The following is a 23637-nucleotide window of genomic DNA, read 5'->3' as shown; positions in this document are numbered from 1 at the left end:
GGTTTCAAATCCAAAACATGATTGTAAAAGGCAGTGTTGGGCTCTAGAATTTAAAAGCTAATAATTAGCACATGATTTATTGCACTTTTTTGCTTGAAAAATCCACAGTTTTAAATGTAGGTATTTGTTTGGAGAGCTCTATTGATCAGCCTTGCATCTGGTATACGCTCTGAGAAGGTTGAGAACAAGAGGTCCTAATGTCTCTAGCCTGACGACATGATGATGGGGAGAGATTGTCTCTTTGGTGGTACCTAAACTAAAAAGCAAGCTATTAAAAAAGTCACAAAATTCTCAGACTACATTGTAGAAACAGACAATTGCTTTTTTCAGGAGAAATTCTAAATTTCTAAAAGAGAAAAATGTTGGAGACTGCGTTGCAAGTAGCAGGGGTGCAGAGAGGTCTGGGCCAAGTGCCCAGAAAACACGCTCCCCACTACCCCCCATTGGTTCAGGGGAGCCAGAACTCTGCCATAGAGACTTGGTTTCCAACCGGAGGGCCCATGTGTGCAGAACAGGCACTCAGGCCATCTGCCACCAGGAACAGCTGAGTTCCAGGGACATGGGCCTGGAGAGACTACACTCCGAGTAACTGGGGTGCATAGAGAGCTGGGCTGAGCACCCAAAAAGTGTGCCCCCCATTGGTTCAGGGGAGCAGGAACTCTGCTGTAGGGAATCGGTTTGCACCCGGAGGGCCTTGCATGTAGAACAAACGCTCAGGCCATTTGCCACCTAGAATAGTAGAGATCCAGGGAGACAGGCCAGGTATAAGGGAAAGACGGGAACCAATCACTGACAACAAGGCCACGTATAATCACAGACAACAAGATGGCAAGAGGAAAGCAAAAGAACTTCAAGACAACCTGGCAACTCCAGAACCCAGCTCTCCCATCAAAGCAAGCAGCAGAATGCCAAACACTTTAGAAAAAGAAGACTCAGACCCAAAATCATACCTCAAGATGATGATAGAGATCCTTAAACAAGAACGGGAGGTAAAGCATAAAGAAATAGAAGCTTTTAAAGAAAAAACAAGAAAAACACTCAAAGAAATCTAAGAACTAGAGGAAAACAGAACCAAAGAGATGAAGGAATGGAAGAAGGAATATAAAATGGAAATGGAAACAATGAAGAAAACACTTAAAGAGACAACCCTGGAGGTAGAAAACCTAAAAAAAAAAATCAGGAGTCACAGATGCAAGCATCATCAACAGACTACAGGAGATGGAAGAGAGAATCTCCGGGACCGAAAACAACATTGAAAACATAGACAAAACAGACAGAGAAGATGCAAAAGCCAAAAAGCTCCTAACCCATAATGTCCAGGAGATCCAGGACACAATGAGAAGACCAAACCTAAGGATAATAGGAATAGAAGAGGGCAAAGAATATCAACTAAGAGGCACAGTAAATATCTTCAACAAAATCATAGAAAAAACTTCCCTACCCTTAAGAATGATATGACCATGAGCATAAAAGAAACCTACAGAACTCCAAATAGAGTGGACCAGAAAAGAAATTACTTCTGACACATAATAGTCAAAACGCCAAGTGCCCAAAGCAAAGAAAGAATACTAAAAGCTATAATGGAAAATGGTCATGTAACATATAAAGGCAGACAAATCAGAATTATATTCGACTTCTCAACAGAGACTATGAAAGCTAGAAAATCCTGGACAGAGATTATGCAGACCATAAGAGAACACAAGTTGTACTGAGAGGAAAACTCATCGCTCTGAGTGCTTCCAAAAAGAAACTGGAGAGAGCATACACTAACAACTTGAAACTAGTTTGAACTAGTTGAAAGCTCTAGAACACAAGGAAACAGATACTCCCAAGAGAAGTAGATGGCAAGAAATAATCAAACTCCGAGCAGAAATTGACCAAATAGTAACAAAAAGAACCATTCAGAGAATCAACAAAATCAAGAGCTTGTTCTTTGAGAAAATTAAGAAGATTGATAAACCCTTAGCCAGACTAACTAGAGGGCAAAGAGAGTATCCAAATCAACAAAATCAGAAAGGAAAGTGGAGACATAATAACTGAAGCAGAGGAAGTTCAAGAAATCATCAGATCCTACTACAAAAGCCTATACTCAAGAAAGCTGGAAAATAGGGAGGAAATGGATGAATTCCTAGACAGATACCAGATACTAAAGCTAAACCAGGACCAGTTAAACCATCTAAATAAGCCCATAACACCTAAAGAAATAGAAGCAGTTATCAAAAGCCTCCCAACCAAAGAAATCCCAGGTCCAGATGAGTTCAGTGCAGAATTCTCTCAGACATTTATTGACGACCTAATACCAATACTCTCCAAACTATTCCACAAAATAGAGTCAGAATGAATGCTACCTAACTTATTTTTCGAGGCCACAAAGACCCTCATTCCTAAAACACACAAAGACCCTACAAGGAAAGAGAACTTCACTTAGGAACATTGATGCAAAAATAATCAACAAAATTTTTGCAAACTGAATCCAAGAACACATCAAAACGATCATTCACCATGATCAAGTAGGCTTCATCCCTGGGATGTAGAGATGGTTTAATATATGGAAATCCATCAACTTAATCCACCATATAAACAAACTCAAAGAACAAAAACCACATGGTCATCTCACTAGATGCTGAGAAAGCATTTGACAAAATTCAACACCCCTTCATGTTAAAAGACTTGGAAAGAACAGGAATGCAAGGCCCATACCTAGACACAATAAAAGCAACATACAGCAAACCAATAGTCAACATCAAACTTAACAGTGAGAAACTTGAAGCAATCCCACTAAAATCAGGGAATCGACAAGGCTGCCCAATCTCTCCTTACCTATTCAACATAGTACTGGACATCGTGGTCAGAGCAATTAGACAGCAAAAGTAAATCAAAGAGATACAAATTGGAAAGGAAGAAGTAAAACCATCACTATTTGCAGATGACATGACAGTGTATGTAAGTGACCCCAAAAATTCCATGAGGGAACTTCTACAGCTGATAAACAAGTTTAGCAAAGTGGCTGGATATAAAATTAACTCAAACAAATTAGTAGCCTTCCTCTACTCAAAGGACAACATGCAGAAAAAAAATTAGGAAAAAGATACCCTTCACAATAGTCACAAAACTATGAAATACCTTGGTGTGACTCTAACTAAGCAAGTGAAAGACCTGTATGACAAGAACTTAAAAACTCTAAAGAAGGAAATCGAGGAAGAGCTTAGAAAATGGAAAGATCTCCCATACTCATGGATTGGAAGGATCAACATTGTAAAATTGGCCATCTTACCAAAAGCAATCTACAGATTCAATGCAATCCCCATCAAAATTCCAACCCAATTCTTCATAGAGTTGGAAAGAGCAATGTGTAATTTCATCTGGAATAACAAAAGACCTAGAATAGCGAGATTTATCCTCAACAACAAAAAAACATCTGCGGGAATCACTATCCCTGACCTCAAGCTATATTACAAGGCAATTGTGCTGAAAACTGCATGGTACTGATACAGAGATAGGCACGTGGATCAATGGAATAGACTAGAAGATCCAGAAATGAGCCCTCACAAATTGGTCACTTGATTTTTGACAAAGGAGCTGTAAACATTCAATGGAAAAAGGACAGCCTTTTCAAAAAATGGTGTTGGTCCAACTGGCACTCAGCATGAAGAAGAATGAAAATAGACCCTTTCTTATCTCCTTGTACAAAGCTCAAATACAAGTGGATCAAAGAACTCCACATTAAACCAGGTACACTGAACTTATTAGAAGAAAAAGTAGGGAAAACCTTAGAACACATAGTCACAGGAGAAAATTTCCTGAACAGAACATCAATGGCTTGTGCTCTAAGGTAAAATATTGACAAATGGGATTTAATGAGATTGTGAAGTTTCTGTAAGGCTAAGGACACTTTCAAGAAAACAAAACAGCAGCCAAGAGAGTGTGAAAAGATCTTTACCAACCCCACATCTCATAGAGGCCTAATATACAAGGTATACAAAGAACTCAAGAAGTTAGACACCATAGAATCAAACAACTCTATTAATAAATGGGGTACAAAGCTAAGCAAAAATTCTCAATTGAGGAATATGGAATGGCTGAGAATCATCTAAGGAAGTTCTGGACATCATTATCCATCAGGGAAATAAAAATCAAAACAACCCTGTGATTCTACCTCACACCAACCAGAATGGCTAAGATAAAAAACTCAGATGACAGCAGATGCTGGCAAAGATGCAGAGAAAGAGTAACACTTCTTCACTGTTGGTGGGTTTGTAAACTGGTACAACCACTCTGAATATCAGTCTGTCAATTCCTCAGAAAATTTGACATAGTACTACCTGAAGACCCAGTTATTCCACTTCTGAGCATATACCCCAGAGAAGCTCCAACATACAACAAAGACACATGCACCACAATGTTCATAGCAGCCTTATTTATAATAGCAAGAATCTGGAAAGAATCCAGATGTCCTTCACTAGATGAATGGATATAAAAATTGTGGTACATTTAGACATTCGAGTACTACTCAGCTATCAGAAACAATGACTTTATGAAATTCTTAAGAAAATGGTTGCATCTAGAAAATATCATCCTGAGTGAGATAACCCAGTCACAAAAGAATGGACATAATATGCAGTCACTGATAATTGTATACTAACTCCAGAAAGCTTTGAACACCCCAGAAACAACTCACAGACTATATGAAGTTCATGTAAAAAACAATGGCCAAAAAAAAAAAGAAAGAAAGAAAGAAAAAAAATGAAAAACCATTATGCTTAATCTTTACACACCAAAATAACTTAGACTCTTTCCAGGTTATATTTTGTTTTACATGTACTTTATGCTCATTGTAACTAGTAACATTTTAATGCATACTATCAAACCTTTAAAAGTACTGACAAAAATGTATTCATATACCTTTATGCAAAAATGGTTAAAATCTGTACATTTATCTTTGTTTTTTTTTAAATAAAGTTGTTCAATTTATAAAAAAAGAAAAGTAAAAAAAAAGAAAAATGTTAATAATGAGCCATTTTAAAATTTTAGAAAACAGGTGTTTCATCTTCTCAATGAACACAAGTGTCTTAGCTAGGGTTCTATTGCTATAAAGAGATACCATGACCACAGCAACTCTTGTAAAGGAAAACATTTAACTGGATCTGTCTTACAGTTCAGGGATTTAATCCATTATTACATTGTCAGAAAGCATGGTGGCATGCAGGAAGACATGGTGCTGGAGAGGTAGCCAAGAGTTTTATATAAGTACCTGCAGGAGTGAATTGTCATACTGGACCTGGCTTCAATGTCCATCCCCAGTGACACACTTCTTCCTGCAAGCCCACACCTCCTCCAACAAGGCCACACCTCTTCCAACACACCTCCTAATAGTTCTACTGCCTATAAGCCTCAGGGGGACATTTTCTTTCAAACCACTACAAGTAAACACAAAGTAAGGAAAGTGTGTTTATGGCGAGAAATGTGGTCTGTACAGCATCTTGAGGGCTCAGTCATCACCACTTATACAGAATGCTGTGTGTTGTGGTGTGTGCCTGAATTCAAACTCCGCTATATAAGGACCCAGCGGCAGGATGACACCCTGAGCTCAGTGGTCAAACAATCTTTCTATATCAGTGAGATCCAGATTTAGTGACAGATGTTTTCTCAGAAAGTAATATAGAGTGTGACTGAAAAAGACAACCCACATTGATTTCTGGCTTACACATGCTTACACACATATGCAGACACAAACACATACAAATAAATGTACCCACACACATAATAGTTTAAGAAAAAAAACTAAGAAAATTAAGGCAACTTTTCTGTGAGAGAAGCTTTTATGTTATGGTACAGCCTAAAGGAAAAGGTAATAAAAAATGTAATCCGTTTACTAATTTAGAGAGGACAAAAATGAGAGCGGATGTGATGGCTTAATAATTCAGTAATACTGAGAACACATATAAAACCCATCCCAAGAGGCAAGGTAAAGGGCAAAGAAAGAATATATGTGAAGGAGAATTCAAGAGGTCCACATGGGCCAGAAAATATTGTCAGAAATTGGAGACAGAAAGCCGTGAGCCACATCACAGAGCAAGGGCGGCCTGCGAACTTCTGAATCAACCACACAGAAAAAAAATCACAAGGTTTTTTTAAATTTTACACTAGCTAGCCCTGATGCTTAAAGAGACAACATTCATCTAAGGGGGTTACTGTGTAGACATATCATTGTGGGGTATTGTTTTTGTCGGTTTTTTTGTTTGTTTTGTTTTGTTTTGGTGTTTTGAGCCACAGTCTATTGAAGCCCAGGCTGACCTTCAACATACAATTCTATTGTCTCCACCTCCCAAATCTTGGGATTACATGTGTGACGTGAGTCGGTGCCTCAGTGTGCATGTATACAAGGGAACAAAGTACACACGCATGCACAGGAAGGCCTGAGGTTGCAATCTAGAACCTTCCTCAGTAAGTCTGCTCCTAATTCATTAAGGAGGGACTCCTCAACTGACCCTAGGTAGTGACAATATGCCTGGTCTATCTAGCCAGCGTGATATGAAAATTCAGTGTCCCTTCTGAGAACTAGATGCATAAGCAGTCACCATACCCATTCAGCATGTATGTGGGGTCTAGGGACTTGAACTCTGGGCGTCATGGTTGTGTGACAGGTACTTAACCCACCAAGCCATCTCACCAGCCATAGCAATTAGCAGTCAGTATCAAAGTAAAACAAATAATTAAATCAGTTACCTCAGAAGCTATGAAAATAAAAGTAACAAGGCCCCTCATTCTGAGGTTGAAATGTCAGAAAATAGGGAACAATGTCTACAAAGTCTTAGGGGGAAATATTTTAAGTTTCAAAAGAGGAAGTGACAGAAAGCCTGCCTAGCATTCACAAAGCCTTAAATCCTGAAATAGCAACAACCAAAAGTATTAAGAAAAAAAAAACAAAAAACAAAGAAAGGAACGAAGGAAGGAAGGAAGAAGGAAGGAAGATAAGAAAGAAAGAAAGAAAGAAAGAAAGAAAGAAAGAAAGAAAGGAAGAAAGAAAGAAAATGAAATTGCTATCCTGGAACTGAGTCCTGGGGATTCAGAGAGATTACCATATACACCCCATGGCTAAAGGTATTGGAAGGTTTATTCCAAGTGACCAAGGAAGAAATAAACATAGAGAAGAAACAAGGAAAACATAATTTAAGATGACATAGTTTGAGTATTTACAAGGGGATCGAAATGATGCTTCTAGGATTTTAGCAATAACTAGGTTTACATTAGGAAAGAATTTTCAAAGCATTAATAAGATAATAACAGCAGGCGAGAATACTGACTCTAATGGCATATCTGAAATAAGCTGCAATGGGTCAGTTTAAGTATTCTCAAATTAATTAGTTTAAAACTGCAGATATACACATACTCCAGTGTCAACGTCACATACACACATTGAAAACTAAAACTGGGAAGAGAAGGTAAACATGAGGGATTCAGCAAGAGAAAGACTGAAAACTTCTACCACATAAACAACAGCAAGCACCGTTAGATGTTAACAAAACCTAGGAAATAATTTATGCACAGAGCATAAACCTCATACATGCGATATCCATAAACTTCTCATAAAACAAAAATAAAACTTAAATACCAATGGAAAGATATTAAAGATATTAAAAGTCAATTTAGAAAAGAAAAATATATAAATGTCAAAATGTTATAAAATAAAAAGAAAAAGATCTACCACAATGGGTAAACAAGTCCAGATTAAGACCTCAGATGTGTTTCTTAAAGATGATGTTTTAAAAATTGTGGTGGGAGATACAAACCCTCTTGGAGTTAGGGCCGGCTGTCACTCTTGCATGCTGCTAAAATTAAGAGGCATTGTGACAGATTGTCAGGCAAACCGCAGCAGCATTTTAAATGTTCTACAAAGAAGGACCTCGGCTTCTAGGAATTTATCCAAATAATCAGAGAGGCCCAAACACACTCAGGGTACAAGCCAAAATCAGATGATAAATAACCCACATGGCACAGGGACAAACAAGTGCATTAAAGAAACATCTCTACATTCCACTGTTGTGCCTCAAAAAACACTGCAGAAGAAAAGTCATCACACCCACAACTGCGCACATGGTGTTTAAAGTCGTCGCTCTGTACCCCAAAAGTACGGAGAAAAATTGCTAGATATATGCATAAATACATTGAGAATGGGGCACTCTGAGTTCAAGCTATCTTTTGGGTGTTGAAATGCCTGGGGATTTTTCTTTTCCGTGTACTCATTTAAAACACATAATAAAAGTTTGCAGAAACACCCTCAGGGTCATGTGACTGCGAATATACTATTATTGGCATCTGAACTTGCCTACTCCCAGTTCTCAAACTGGCACAAGCCAAGCACTAGGCAGACTCACAGTATCCAAAAAGGACAGGTCATAAAAGTTAACACCAGGCTAATTAAAAGTGAAGGTGTGGTCCCACTGTTCTGGAAAATTCCCTGCCAGATAAGCTGAGACAGACACTCACTAGCCAGAACATTCGAAGAGCAGCTGCTGGTGGTCAGAAGGCACCAGGAAGCCACAAGACCACAGATCAACACCAGTGATGGTGAAACCCCAGTGGAAACTGCTTCAAATGGGTATCAAGCCACAGTCAAGGATTCTGGAAACTCCACATGAGCTGTCACAGACAACCGTACTAACCATTCAGTTCCTCATTTCTAATATTTGACTATTTACAAACTCACTCATTCATACTTAAGCAGAATTTTGCTAGATTTCTTCTCTCATAATCAGAAACGAAATTAATATCAGTCAAAAAATACTAATATTTAAGAAAAATTTCAGCTATTTAGGAGATCAAACAAAAATGATTTAAATGTTATTGCGAATAAATGTTACTAATCCCAACTGATAATAAATTTCATATTTGTTGTATTATTTTAAATTATGTGGTGTCGGGCACAGGATATGGGTTTGTGCTGTTACTCAAGAGGCCAGAGGCACCAGATCCTTTAGGAACTGAAGTTAGAGACAGCTATGGGACATCCAAAATGAGTGCTGAGAACTCAACTTAGTTCCTCTGCAAAGGCAGTACGTGTTCTTAGCCATTGAACCACCCCTTAAGCCCCTAGACTATATATTAATATATAATTATTATATATTTAAAATTTGAATACTGTGTCTTAGAAACCTTTAAAATGTGTCTATGACTAGAGTAATGGCTCGGTAGTACAGTCTAACATGCACAAAACTATGAGTTTAATCCATAATAACACATGTAAAAATATTTAAAGTGATTCCAAAGCTGCATTCAAAGAAAAATTCATAGTATCAAATATTTTCTTTATAAAAGGGGGGGAAGCACATAAAAACTCAACCCTACAGTTCAAAGCATTGGAAAAGAAGAATAACTTTTGGAAAACTACAAATGAAATGGAGCACAGAATACTTTTGAGGAGAAGTAAATCCAAAAAAGTCAAGGGTAGACTTGGTGAAGTTTATGTGAAGAAGAATTTATTGTTATATTTTTTTTAAATTAGTATGTCTCTCCTGCATGGCTTTCTCCTAGGCAATTTGAAATATCCTGTGGGGTCCATGGAGAACCTGATGAGGCTTTTACTGAAGGGAGAAGTAGAAAGACAACAAAGCTTGCTGCAGTTACCAGAGAATTTTCCAGAAGGTGCTTCTATACCTGGTTCCTTTCATAGTCAGCTGCCTCACTGGAAAGACACTTCCTCAGCCTCTTCCCTCTGCTTTCCACATCTCATCATTAAAGCCTATGCTACTGCAATGCACTGGAGCACAAAGGCCAGACCTGGGTTCTGGCTTACAGGGAAACGGTTGAGACAATACCAGTATTAAGTTTAAGGTAGCAATGGCAGAACAGGGTTGCCACATCCTCCAATTTAAACCAAACAAGAAACGAAGACAATCATTTGATATTACCAATGAAGACTTGGGAGTCAGAAGCTGGGGCAAAAGCCTGCTAGCTCAGAGAGGCAAAGAAAGCACCCAGCTGATTTTGCTTCTCAACTAACATCACAAAAGAAAAGAGAAGTTCTCCATCTCCATACTGTCTCAAAACCCTTCAAAGTAAGTGTCCCTTCCTTCTATTTTCTGTGGGGCTCTATATTTGCCCTCCTGTCTTCCTCTTATTCTCTACAGCTTTGCCTTTGTTCACTCCCTGTCAATTGGTCGTGTGTACCACCTCTTGATCTATGACTTTACTTAATCCTGTTTAAAACAATCAGAACATTCTTGGATTAAGCATAGAAGCTAGGGCTGAGCCACATCAGAACTCATAACAGGTTTCTCCAGTGAAGAGTACTATCTCGGGGTTCGTAGTGTGATCAAGTAGCCTGCATTAGACAGAAGCAAACATTTTAGTGACAGACTAAGACAGACTGAAAGAAAATCCTCAGCAGATCCCCAAGAGGTAGTATCAGGATGGCTCTGGCTTCTGGGACTCCAGGAGAAGCAATGCCGAAAGAGAAGAAAGGCAGAAGCTGCAGTTCTTAAAATGGTCACTGACTAGAAGCTGGCCACCAAGCAGAAAAGTGACTTGGTGGCTGACCTCCAAACAGAAAGGGGATGTTACTTTGCAGATAGGGGAGTTAAAATATACCATACCCCTGAATTTCAGCATCTATGCCTCCTGCCCATGTATCTAGGTGTCATCTTAGACACTTATAAGAAGTGGCAAAAAGCAATCTGATACATGGAGTGTGTACTTCAAGAGAGAATGGATGTTATCAGAAAGACTTGCTTAAACTGTCACACCTGCACACTTGAACACACACACATCAACTTGTCCAGAACTCATAAACCCCCACACATGGACACATGCATAAGCACACATACAGATACACATGCACAAAATGAACAAGCACATACACACACACATGCACAAGCACATACACATGCACAAGTGCACACGTGCGTGCACACATATCAGTATGAAGGAGTTTGAGAACGGGCTTTTGGCTCTATGTGGCCTGGGTTTGACTTTTGGCTGCACAACTCTAGGAAAACTGAAAATTATCTTGTGTTTCAACTTCTTAATCTATAAAATGAGAAGAACTGTTTGGGTATTTTTTTAGCACTTGAAATGCATAAATGAGTTAATAAATATAAAATGTTTGGGCCATTGTCTGGTGCACAAGAAGAATTCAAGGGACAATGGCTATGGCTGCTCTTGTTATTGATAAGATCAGTTACAAGGAAGAGCAGAGCAGCCATAAAGAAATTTTAAAAAATGCCAATTTCTCTACATAGCCAAGCAGTAGTGGAAACACTTTACTCCCCTGCTCCATGAATAATAAAAATCATGAATGAGAAAGATATGAAATAGATCAAAGGACAAAAAGAGGTTTTTTTTTTGTCACAAACACAGAAGTCTGGTTTAAACAAGAAGAATCTTTTAAAAAATGAACCATGTTCAGTAAAAATATGAATGGATTATATTAGTTCAACAAGTATGCCAAGTAGATCCTCCAAAAGAAGGATACCAAATAAATAAAAATTAATAAGTGACCTCTGCAAAGACCTAAGACTAGACAACTAAGGAGTGTATGCTTTTGAACTTCCAGAAATGAAAACCTCAAGAGGAACAATAGTTGAATGCCTGGCTGGTAGACAGAAGGCCTCTCTACCTCATTTAAAAAAGGAAAGCCCCTCCTTTCATGTACATAAAGTTAGGCAAAATCAGGTATCAGTCTTTTTATCAAGGGTTTTATTACTCCAGGATTTCCTGGCGTCCCTAACAGACTGTGGAATTCCAACGAGGTGCCTGTGGCAGCTGTAATAGCTCCTCAGTGCAGAGTCTCTTCCAAGTACTTCCAGATCTTTCCCAGGATCAAGCCCAGAGCCTTGTGGGAAGCATTGTCCAGTCATGCAATCAGAAGATTAAGGAAGATTCAAGAGCCAAGAATATACAGAAGGATGGAGAGGAAGAAAGAGAAAGAGGGAGGGAGGGAGGGAGAGAGAGAGAGAGAGAGAGAGAGAGAGAGAGAGAGAGAGAGAGAGAGAGAGAGAGAGAGAGAGAGAGAGAGAGACTGGCTCCAGAGACCTGTGGAAGCAGAAATTGACTCAAGCCTTCTAGGAAGCAATTGGAAAGAAATGTGATTTAGAACATTACATGCATGTTCATTTTGGCCTAATAATTTAACTTTCTATCAGACCTTCTAAGGAAATGAGTCTGAAATGAAGATAAAGATTTACATCAAGGATAGACTTAATAGAATATCTCCTAGCAAACAAAACAAAAGAAGATAGGGAAGCACTTAAATGAGCAAAGGAGAAAGTATTAAACAGACTATGGATTGTTAATATGGTCAATAACTAATAGCAAGCAACATTGGCTCGAGGGTGGTAAAATCATGTCCAGGTCTATGACCCTTTAGGGGACAAAAGAAGACACACAAGCACAAAGTACAAATCACACGTATTTTTCACATATAGGAAATAGACATTTAAGAGACATAAAGCAGTCCCAACCTGAAAGTGAAACGTGGGCCTGAGTTAATACTAATTTCTTTTATGTACTTCCCCTGTCTTTCTGCATTAGGTTGTATTATTTCTATAATCGGAAGAATAGATATAGATATCCAATAATTACTGTACATTAATACACACTCATAATGTGTGTAAGAAATGTAAATCCTCGTTCATCCAGGACAAACACATTCATAGCACACGTAAGAACTGCATTCCTTCAAGCCTGGATCTCAACACAGATGCACTTTAAAGCACAGAAAACAGAACCCGCCCACCAAATCCCTCAGTAAAGACAGGCGGGTGGCTTCTCTGGGGTTTTCCACATACCCTTATCTAAAGAATTCAGCGCCCGTCTTTGAAAGTGTGGCTGTTTTAGTGTCTTGGTTGGAAGAACCTAACATGGAGAAATGTGTTTTAAAGGGTTGATGTGCATAGAGTGTATGTGTGCGTGCAAGTGTGTATGTGTGTGTGTGTGTGTGTGTGTGTGTGTGTCCGACAGACGGAGACAGAGACAAAGATACACAGAGAGAAGCAGACAGACAGAAACAGAAAGACAGAGAGAGACAGAGAGATAACCAGCCAGGCAGATCACTAAAGCGAGTCCCAGAGGCTCAGCCTTGCCCAGTCCTTGCTCGCCCGCCCCTAAGGGTCTTAGTACCTGTTCCTGGCGCGTGCTGCTGGGGTCGTCGGGCTCCAGAGCGTCCCCACTGCAGCCGAGGTACCTCCGGTATCCTCTCTGCTTTCTTCCACCAACAGCCTGTACAGCCAGCGAGAAAACTAAGTTATTACACCGCGTTGGAAGCCAGCGGCTGGCAGACTGGGCATTGAGCTCCAAGCGTAACCAGAGCATCTTTATGCACCCCAGCTCCCGGGATGGGTCCTCAGTCTTGAAGTTAGGGAGGGAAAAAAAAAACCTTAGGACAAGAAAACTGCGCGTAGAATGGGGTAGTCCTGGATCCTGGTGAGAAACCTTTTTAGCAGGTTCCGCTCCGCAGCTCCCTTGCCCACAGAGGCACTTACCGGAGCCTTCCCAACCCCGACGTGTCCCTTTCCACTTCAGACCAGGCTATCCGGCCAGGCATCGCCTCGCTGCGACCACCGAGCCCCACCCTATGCTCAAGGAGCTGCTTGGTCAAAAGTCTGAGAGGGGCTAGTTGCAGGAATCTTTTCGAGGGGGTCTCAGGGAAGCAATGACCAAAGCACAGCGTGGGCGCTCCGGACCTTGCAGGTGGGGCAAGTTGAGGCCGGGGGATTACCTGGAGCTGGCGGGCGCGTCGGCTGGGCACCAGAGCAGACGCAGGAGGAGCAGCAGCATCAGGCTGCCAACCAGGGCAAACAGAGTGCCTCCCGGTCGCATCCTGAGCCACGGGATCCCTCGCCGCCAAAGCTGCCGGGGCGAAGCGCATCCCGGGCGGCGCCGACTCGCCGCTCCGGTCACCGCCGCCGCCGCCGCCGCCACCGCGGCCGCTGCCACGCACACCCCCAGCGTTCAAAGGCGGTGGCGCGGGCCCGCACTCTGGGGGCTGCCCCGAGCCCAGCCTGCAACAGTGTTGCCGGGCACCGAGCCGAGGAAGCAGCGCCTGGGCTCGCCCGCTTCTCTCAAGCCAGCCCCTGGCCGCCCGCCGAAGCTGGTGGACCGCTAGCAGATGACGATCCTCCGAGCTCGCCTCCTGTCCTCCCGGAGGCGCTCGGAGCCGCTGCGGGCTCTGGTCGCTGCAGCCGCCGCTGCCACTGCCGCTGCCTCTGTCTACTGCTGCCGCTGCCGCCACGCGGGGTCACCTGAAGGTTGGGGAATGAGCGCTCAACTCCGCGCTGATTGGGCTCCAACTTTTCAGCTGCTCTCACCTTCGCCCGCCCGAGTGCGCGCTTGCCCCCAAGCGACCCACCCAATCACACTGTGACTCTGCTGAATAGCTGAGGCCCGGAGCTAGAACCTGGAGGGCTGAAGAGAAGAGCAGAAAGGACCCACTTCAAAAAGTTTGCAAACTGAGTTGCTCAGCTGAATCCTCCCACGTGCCTGTAAGCTGCCAGGGGCTTGGTGATGTTTGAGTAGACCTTGGCACTACTTGGAAGTAGTCACCTTCCCTAGAGCGATGTAATATGACACCAAATTACTAGGAAATCTTCAAGAGCAACTAGACCACCCACCTTTGTCCAAATTCATCCCTGACTGCTTCTAAAAACTGTTTCATTGGACAGCTTCGAGTCCAGTACTTTGTATTATCACTGAGCATTGTGGGGCAGATTGACTGCTTATGCATTATAAGGGCAGAATTGGGTAGCGGTGACTGAGAGCCTATAGCTCTCAAAACCTGAAATGCTTACCACTGTTTACCGAATGTTTTCCAGAAAAACAGATTTGCCTACTGCCAAGAGAGGTGATCTCTGGATTTAAATTCTTGCCTAGCCCAGAACCTAGTTGGAACTATAATGAACACGAGAATTTCACCAATAAGAGAAAAATGCACCAGCCAATCATAGGCAGCCAACTCATCACACCATGCAAATAGTCAGTTACCTACATGTAGCCAATCAGGTGATGCCTCAGCTAGAACTCTTTGTGCCTGCCCACCAAAAGCTTGCTGCCCACTGCTGGGCAGAAGTCCCTTCTGTTTCCTGTGCTGCCTAATTCACGAATTCTTCTTTGTTCTAGTAAATCGTTGACATTAATTTGTCTAAAATATTTCTCTTCTCGTTGCTGTAGGTCGATAGCCAGTTTGTGTGTTGAAACTCTAGCCTATAAGTGTGATCTGATCAACAGGGTGAGTCTCTCAATGTGAAACTGGAGAGATGGCTCACCTGAGTTGAACGAACTGTTCAACTGCTCAAGGCTCAGTGGGAGGCTCTGTGCCAAACAAGGTGGAGAGTACTGGAAGACCTCAGTTCCAGCCTCTGGCTTTTGTTCCTGTACATGCGTGTGTGCATGCATGTGCATGTATACACACACACACACACACACACACACACACACACACACACACACACAGAAAGACGGAGAGGACTTTTAAAATATGTTGTGTCATGCACCCAGGCAAGAGTGTGAACAGCTGTAAGAATGTTTGTTTTAGATCTTATTGAGGAATACCTCATGTATTGGTTAAGATCGCATTTATTGACCAGAGCCTCACTTGATGCAGAACTGTGAGCCAATGATCAGGTGATGTAATCCAGATCTCCAATCATTCATTTGGAAAACTTTCCCAACTCTTTTAGCCTTAAGGTATCCTGTAAGCACAGTCGGTCATCTCCCCTAGCCCACAGGATTAGGCAAGGCTTCCTCTGTTACATCTGTAACTCTAGATCCCTCCAGTATGTCAACAGAGCATAGGTCTCATTTGTGAAACGGGAACTTCCTTTTGAACCGCTGAGATTATCCCAAAAGCAACATGATGTGTAGCAAGCTAGCTCGACAGATGCACTTGCTCTGAAAGCCCAAGAACCCGAGTTCGATCCCTGAACCCATTGGGGAAGGAAAGAGTCAACTCCTAAAGTTTGACCTCTGACCTACCTACACAGGAAATGGCACATGTGTCTACACTCAGGAACACACATCCTGTGTATGCACACACAAAGAGAATAACCAAAAAAAAAAAAAAAAAAAATCCAAAATTTCAAGAGCAAAGGTTAACTGAAGTAAAATGAAGTGGTGGTATAGTTCCACATAGCTAGAAGTTTACTCCGCCTCTTAAACTCATAGATGCAGCAGAAGTATCCTTGAGAGTGGAAGGATTGCCTGCCTTTGGGAGATATTCTGAGTTGTATTTCTGTGTAGATAACTCATGCTAACAATAATCTGCAGAAAGGAAAGAGGACATTAGAGAGCTGCAATTTCACCTCATTTACAAAAGTTTAATATTTCAGCACAGCTGGACTCACGGCAACCGCAAGAGTCATCCCTGCGCTGGGTTCCCTAAACACCCTTGCTGCAAATGGAATTGCTTCCTCTCATGCTCATGGCTACAGTCAGGGGACTCACAAAAGCCCGTTTTAATTGGGAAACCAACTGTGAATTTGCAATGGGAATTCAGAGTTGAACCTTAAAATTTGACACTGGGAACTTTACCATCAGCTCCATTGTTTAAGTCTTCGGTTGGTAAGGTACTAATTAACTTGTTTATCCTTGAAAGACAAGAAACTCACAGAAGCTTTAAGTCATAAATACTATTTATCAATTAAAAACTGACACCAAAGAAGCTATCAACTTTCTCCTTACAGGTCTGACCACAAAGATCTCTGCGAGGTAAGATACGGGATATGGTAAGACCAGGAATCCAGACCAGAGCTCAACCCTCTGTACCAAATTAGTGTGTGAGCAGACAGAACTCAGCAAATTTGTGTGTTTCAGGTGGATAGTGGGACCCAGAAAGCATCTTCTGGGATTTCCAGGTTTGTGTGTGTGTGTGTGACTCAGAACAAGAAAATGGACCAGGGATGTGGGACTAGTGGCAGCAAAAAGACGGTTCTTTAAGCACGAGAACATTTTGGGAGATCAGAGAGCAGGAAAGTGTGGAAGCTTAGTGGTTCCAGTTTACAAAAGATATGCTGTTTTACAGGTCATTTCCACAATACCTGCCTTCTCCTGCATGTGTCTTAACTACTGTATTAACAGAGTTCTCTAGAAAATCCAATAATCCAGTAGTACTCAATTCATGACATTGGATGGCTCAGTTGGTCTTCATTAAATGCTGGCATCCCAAAGAAGTGGGCTATAGTGCCAGCGAGGGTATGGACTCGCTAGCAAAGGGAGAGCAAGCAGGCAAAGAGCCAAACTTCCCTATCCCATGTTTTTACATAGGCTTCCAGCAGAAGGCGTGGCCCAGATTAGAGGTGAGTTTTCCCAGTTTTTCAAATGGTGTGGATTATAGGCTTGTTTTCCCAACTCAAGATCTCGATTAAAGTCACGATTTCCAACCTCAGAGATACAGATTAGGAGTGTATCTTCCTACTCCACATTAATAAAAATTCCTCAAAGGCATGCTTTCCATTTTAGGGGGTGGTTAGTTAATTCTAGATGTAATCAACTTCACAACAAAGTGTAGCCATCATTTAACATATTCATCTTCTCTCTCTCTCCCCCCACCCCATCTCTTGATAGTAGTAGTAGGTTTCTAGTCATTCCTTTGGTCACTGGCTTTTTCATATACTAAGTGTCGGTGTATGAGTGTGTGTATATGTGTATGTGTGTGTGTGTATGTGTGCATGTGTGTGCTGTATGTATATATGTGGTGTATGCACATATGGGCATGAAGGTAAAAACCCTGCTCAATCATGCTCTGCCATATTTCTTTGAGACTGCATGTATGTCACTGTATTTTGAGCTAGATTCTTCAGCCAGCAGCAAACCACAGTGATTCTCCTGTCTCAGTTCCCCCACAGTGCTGGGGTTGTAGGCACAGGTATGGCCACACCCAGAGTTTTACCTGAGTTCTGGAGGTCTCACCCCAGTTCCACATGCATGCACAGTGATCACTGTTACCCACCAAGGCACTGCCCTGGCTCTTGATTCCCTTTCTCTCCCTTACCATTCTGCCACATGGCCAACACTTACTTCCTATATAATCTTTACTATTCTTTATTCATTTTCTCCCTGAAGGTTCTTACTTCCAGGAAATGACTGTAAGAAGAAATATTGAGACATTTTTATATTTAAAAGATTGTTTGAATGATTGAAAATCTTCCTAAAACTTGAAAATGCTTCTATTTCGAGCATATAGTTTTGTATAATAGTAACAAGTGTCGTTCAACAACAACAACAACAAACCTAGAGATGTGTATGGATTCCATACGCACATATTTCAGGATTCATGAAGATAGATATCAAATGCAGACTGTCTAAATAATGTGTGAGTTTGTGTGTGCCTGTGTGTGTGTGTGTGTGTGTGTGTGTGTGTGTGTGTGTGTGTATTGGATAGAGATAGATAAAAAATACATCTATCTACATCTATTTAGACAAAAGATAGATGGAAAGATTTCCATGGATATAGGAAACATCAATATAAAAAAAGAAATGAATGCTGTGAGGTGTGAAGAACTGATGTATGGGGACTGTTCATTTATCTGACATTTTCACATTTCTGTCTAGAAAGGAAAGTATCTGATTCTCCAGACTGCCTGATCAGCTTTTGCAATATTGAAGATTTGTGAGAATGGCAGGACAATACCACATTCATAACATTAAAGCTATTTCTTGGAGAAAAAAATTTATAAGAATTGTACAACCAAGGCTGCATACTTTCAATAAATCATAGGATAAAAATAAAAGCAGAAATAATTTCAAGAAATCAATGACCTTGTAAAAGGGACATATCTTCAAATATGTCTTAATGCATAATTTTGTCCACTGCTAATTGAATTTAAAATATACAAGGAATTTTAAGATTGAAGAAGGTTTAAGAGTAACTGGAATTACACAAAAATTAGGATCATCACTTACTTTACAAAATATATATTTAATGTGGGAACATTAAAATTAAAAAACATTGCTCTCTGAAATCAACATAAAAGATCATAAAAGTCCAAAAAGAAATGAAAACAGTTATATAAAAGAAAACTGTTGGGTTGATGTACTTTCCCAATGCCCATTGTCCCTGCGTTTTATTAAAAGAATGGGATAAAATCATATACTGGATAAAAGAAAACATCTTCAACAAATGCTGCTGTTCTAACTAGATGTCTTCATGAAGAAGAACACAAGTGTTTACATATTTATCACCCTACACAAAACTCAAGTGGATAAACATAAAACCAAATACACTAAACATAATGGAAGAGAAAGTGGGGAATAGCCTCTAATCCATTGGCACATAGGAGTAAACTTCCTGAACAGAATATCAACAACTCAGGCATTAAGATCAACAATTAATAACTCAGAACTCATGAAACTTAAAAGCTTTTATGAAGCAAAGGAAATTATCAAAAAGATAAAACAATAAAAAAATTCTATAGAAATGGAAAAGATTGTTACCAATCCTCCATCCAACAGAGTTGGTATCCAAAATATATGAAAAACTCAAGAAACTAAAAAACAAACAAATCAAACCAATTTAAAAATGGGATGCAGATCTAAACAGAGGATTCTTGAGAGAGGAATGGCCAAGAAGCACTTAAAGATATGTTTAACATTCAAAGCCTTTGGGGAAATGCAAATAAAAATGACTCTGAGATTCCATCTTATTCCTGTCGGAATGGCTAAGATCAAAAACTCAAGTGACAGCTCATGCTGGTGAGGATGTGGAGCAAGGGATACTCTACTGCTGGTGGAAGTGCACTCAAATCAACTTGGCCATTTCTCAGAAAATGGGAAATAAAACCAACTCAAAATAGAGTCACACCACTCCCAGGCAAATACACAAAAGATGCTCTACCATACCACAAGGATACTTGCTCAAATATGTTCATAGCAGCTTTTGGATAATAGGCAGAAACTGGAAACAACCTAGATGCCCCTCAACTGAAGATCGTTAAAGCAAATGTGCTTTATTTCTGAATTGTGTGAGTAATACACGATAGAGTATTATTCAGCTATAAAACAATAATATTATGAAATGTGCAGGCAAAATGGGTGGAACTAAATAAGATCATCCCAAGTGAGGTAATAGCAACGAAGAAAGACAAACATGGCAATCTACTCTTGTGTAAATGGGCATTAGCCTTAATGTAAAGCATAGTCATGCTGCTACACACAGAACCAAAGAAGCTAAATAACGAGAAGGCCCCAAGGAAGCATCCTTGAATCTTACTGAGAAGGAGAAATGGAATAAACACCATGGGTGGATGGGGCCAGGGGGTGGGGAGGGAGCTTGGATGGGAAAAGGGATGGGGATAGAAACAGGAGGAATCAGGTTAGGGGAGGATGGAGGGAGAGAGTCCTGGGAGAGACAACTGGAATCTCTGTGGGGAGATGTCTGGGACAAGCTAGAAACCTTGGGCAATGGAAATTCCCAGGAATCTATGAGGATAACCCAGAGTAAAATGCTAGCAATACAGAATATGTAGCCTGGACCTGCCATTTCCTGTAACCAGGCAAGATTTCAAATGGAGAAATTGGGGACATCTACTTACCCACAAAAAACTTAGAAATACAATTTTTTTTTTTGTCTACAAGATGTGCAGGAATAAAAATGGAGAAGAAATTGAGGAAGTGGCTACCCAATGACTGGCCCAACTTGAGACCAATCCCATAGAAGAAAGTCAACCCCTGACACAGTTAATAATTATTTTGATATACTTACAAATGGGAGCCTAGCATCACTGTCTTAGAGAGGCTTCACCTAGCAACTGATGGAACTAGTTGTAGAGAACCACAGCCAAGCATTAGACACTTTGCAGTATCCTCCTGAAGAGGAGAAAAGGATTTCAAGAGCCAAAGGGATCAATGACACCGAAAGAAAACACTAAATTAATTAACCTGTGCAACAGGGGCTCAGGAGAGAACGTAGGGGGAGGACCTAGGCTCTCTGCACATATGTAACAGGTGTGTAGTTTTATCTTCCTTGGGACTCCTAACAGATGCAAGGGCTGTCTCTGGCACTGCTGAATGAATGCCTTTGGATCCCTTTCCCCTAACCGAATGGCTGTGATTAGCCTTAATAGGAAATATGCCCAGTCTTATTGTAGCTTAATATGCCAAGGCTGGTTGGTATCCAGGGGAAGCCTCTCCTTTTCTGGGGAGAAATAGAGGGCAAATGGATGGGGTGAGGGATATACACTCAACGGAGAGGAAGAGGGGAAACCACTGTGCTCAGGAAGTAATTAATTAATTAACTAATTAATTAATTAACTAAAAAAAAACTGTGAAGCAGAAATCAGTACAGATTGAGGAAAAGGAAGATGTATCTATTCCCTCCCATAGTGAGCCTGTGGTTAGAGTACAATTTATAGAAAGCCTAGAGACAAAGGATATAGGTAAATTTAGCTCTGAGGCTAATTGGTCCTTTGCTGGGAAGAAGGAACCTGTACCCTGTGATGCCACCTCACTTGGTTATAGAAGCAGATTGGAGGTCTCCATTTTGAACTTTATTTTTAAAAAAGGAAAAGATAAATTTCTCCATTCTAGGCCAGGCAGTGTTCTTTGCTTCTAAGTCCATTTCTTGAACAGGTAGTATATAGACTATTTATTTGAGGCTCAGCTTCAAGGCACAAGTACCAACATTCCTATTTAACACATTCATTTTTCAAAGCAGCTTTACATCTAAAACTGGGTGGAAGGGCACAGGTGTCTCACTTTAGAAAAAGTCTTCTACCATGGCTTCAAACCAAATTAGCATTTCTAAAGGATCAGGCCCCCATCCCACAAACTTGTAAGAGTGTCAATCAATGTTGAACCAATTGGACAACAATATGGAGCTCTAGATGCATCTCTTCTCTGTGTTTTAGATCTCTGGGAGTGAAGATCTCTGTGTCTTAGATAAGTCCTATAATACTTAAACTGATAACTAAAGGCCAGACAGGATCCTTCCAGTTCCCACCTGTGCTCGGAACTGACCCTACGAGCTACATTTCTCAATATCCAGACTCCACTGGGAGAGAACTGGTCCCCCAGAAGTGCTGAAACACCTAGAGCACAGGTAAAGCCATCATTTCTGCTCTGTGAGTCCCGCCTGGAGCCTTAGAAAACAGGAACCAAGGAACAGTCTGGGACAGGATCCTTCTGGTGTCTGCCTGCACCTGGAGCTGACCCTGTGCTACAGCACTCTATACCCAGACCCCGCTGGGAGAGAGTTGGTCCCCAAGTAGTGCTGACACACAAGCTTACTATCAGAATCAGTTTCCTCTCACCAACAAGTCCTGGATACCCCAACATACCAGGAAAACAAGATTATAATTTAAAATCACAAAATCACAACACATGATGATGTGAGAGAACTTTAAGAAGGTCATAAATAACTTCCTTAAATAAATACAGGACAACACAGGTAAACAGGTAGAAGTTCTTAGAGAATTATAGGAAAACACGAGCAAAGAGGTGAAAGAATTGAACAAAACCATCCAGGATCTAAAAGCAAAAATAGAAACAAAAAAGAAATCACAGAGAGATAACCCTTGAGATAGAAAACCTAGAGAGAGAGAGAAAGAGAGAGAGAGAGAGAGAGAGAGAGAGAGAGAGAGAGAGAGAGAGAGAGAGAGAGAGAGAGAAATCAGGAGTCATAGACACAAGCATCACCAACAAAATACAAGAGATGGAAGAGAGAATCTCAGGGGCAGAAGACACCATAGAAAACATTGACACACAAAGAAAATGCAAAATGCAAAAAACTAAAAACCTCCTAACCCAAAACATTTGGGAAAACCAGGAGACAATGAGAAGATCAAATTCAGGAAAATATGTGTAGAAGAGAGCAAAGATTCCCACATTAAAGGGCCAATAAATATCTTCAAAAATTATAGAAGAAAATCCCTAACCAGACAAAAGAGATGCCAGTAAACATACAAGAGGCCTAAAGAGCTCTGAATAATTGAACCAGAAAAGAATAACATGTACCAAAGTTAAATAAGCATCAGATAAACCATCTAAACAGTTCCGTAATCCATAATGAAATAGAAGCACTCACCAAAAGCCTCCCAACCAAAAAAGCCCAGGACCAGATGGGTTTAATGCAGAATTCTATCAGAACTTTATAGAAGACCTAATACCAGTACTCTCCAAACTATTCCACAAAATAGAAACAGAAAGAACACTACCCAATTTTTCTAAAGAGCCACAATTGCACTTATATGTAAACCACACAAAGACCCAAAAAAGAAAGTCAACTTCTTTTACAAATATTGGCACAAAAATACTCAATAAAATTCTCACAAACTAAATCCAAGAGAGCATCAAAATGATCATTCATCATAATCAAGTAGACTTCATCCCAAAGATGCAGGAATGGTTCCATATATGGAAATTCATCAATGTAATCCACTATATAAACAAACAAAGAAAAAATCCCACATGGTCATCTGACAAGATGCTGAGAAAGCATTTGACAAAATTTAACACTCCTTCATGTTAAAAGTCTTGGAAAGATCAGGAAATCAGGGCCCATACCTAAGCATAGTAAAAGCAATATACACCAAACCAGTAGCCAACATCAAACTAAATGGAGAGAAACTTAAAGAAATCTCACTAAAATCAGTGACAAAACAGGACGGCCCATTCTTTCCCTACTTATTCAATATAGTACTCAAAGTCTGAGCC

At 40.7% G+C, this 23637-nt stretch overlaps 1 protein-coding gene across 1 annotated transcript in view; it reads right to left on the bottom strand.

Annotated features, from left to right (window-relative positions):
- ST8SIA6 (ST8 alpha-N-acetyl-neuraminide alpha-2,8-sialyltransferase 6) overlaps positions 1 to 13815 on the bottom strand; it is a gene marked incomplete at both ends in the record, with an annotated part of 126527 nt that extends 112712 nt beyond the window's left edge. The window contains 2 exons of the mRNA XM_080918487.1: positions 13117 to 13215; positions 13715 to 13815. Of these exons, the coding sequence (XP_080774613.1) occupies positions 13117 to 13215; positions 13715 to 13815 (200 nt within the window). The remainder of the gene's footprint in view (positions 1 to 13116; positions 13216 to 13714) is intronic.
- Between the last annotated feature and the right edge of the window lie 9822 nt (positions 13816 to 23637).

This window comes from Micromys minutus (assembly GCF_963924665.1).
Source record: "Micromys minutus genome assembly, chromosome: 6".
In the NCBI taxonomy this organism is placed as follows: Eukaryota; Metazoa; Chordata; class Mammalia; order Rodentia; family Muridae; genus Micromys; species Micromys minutus.
This window is presented reverse-complemented; position numbering and strand designations above follow the sequence as displayed.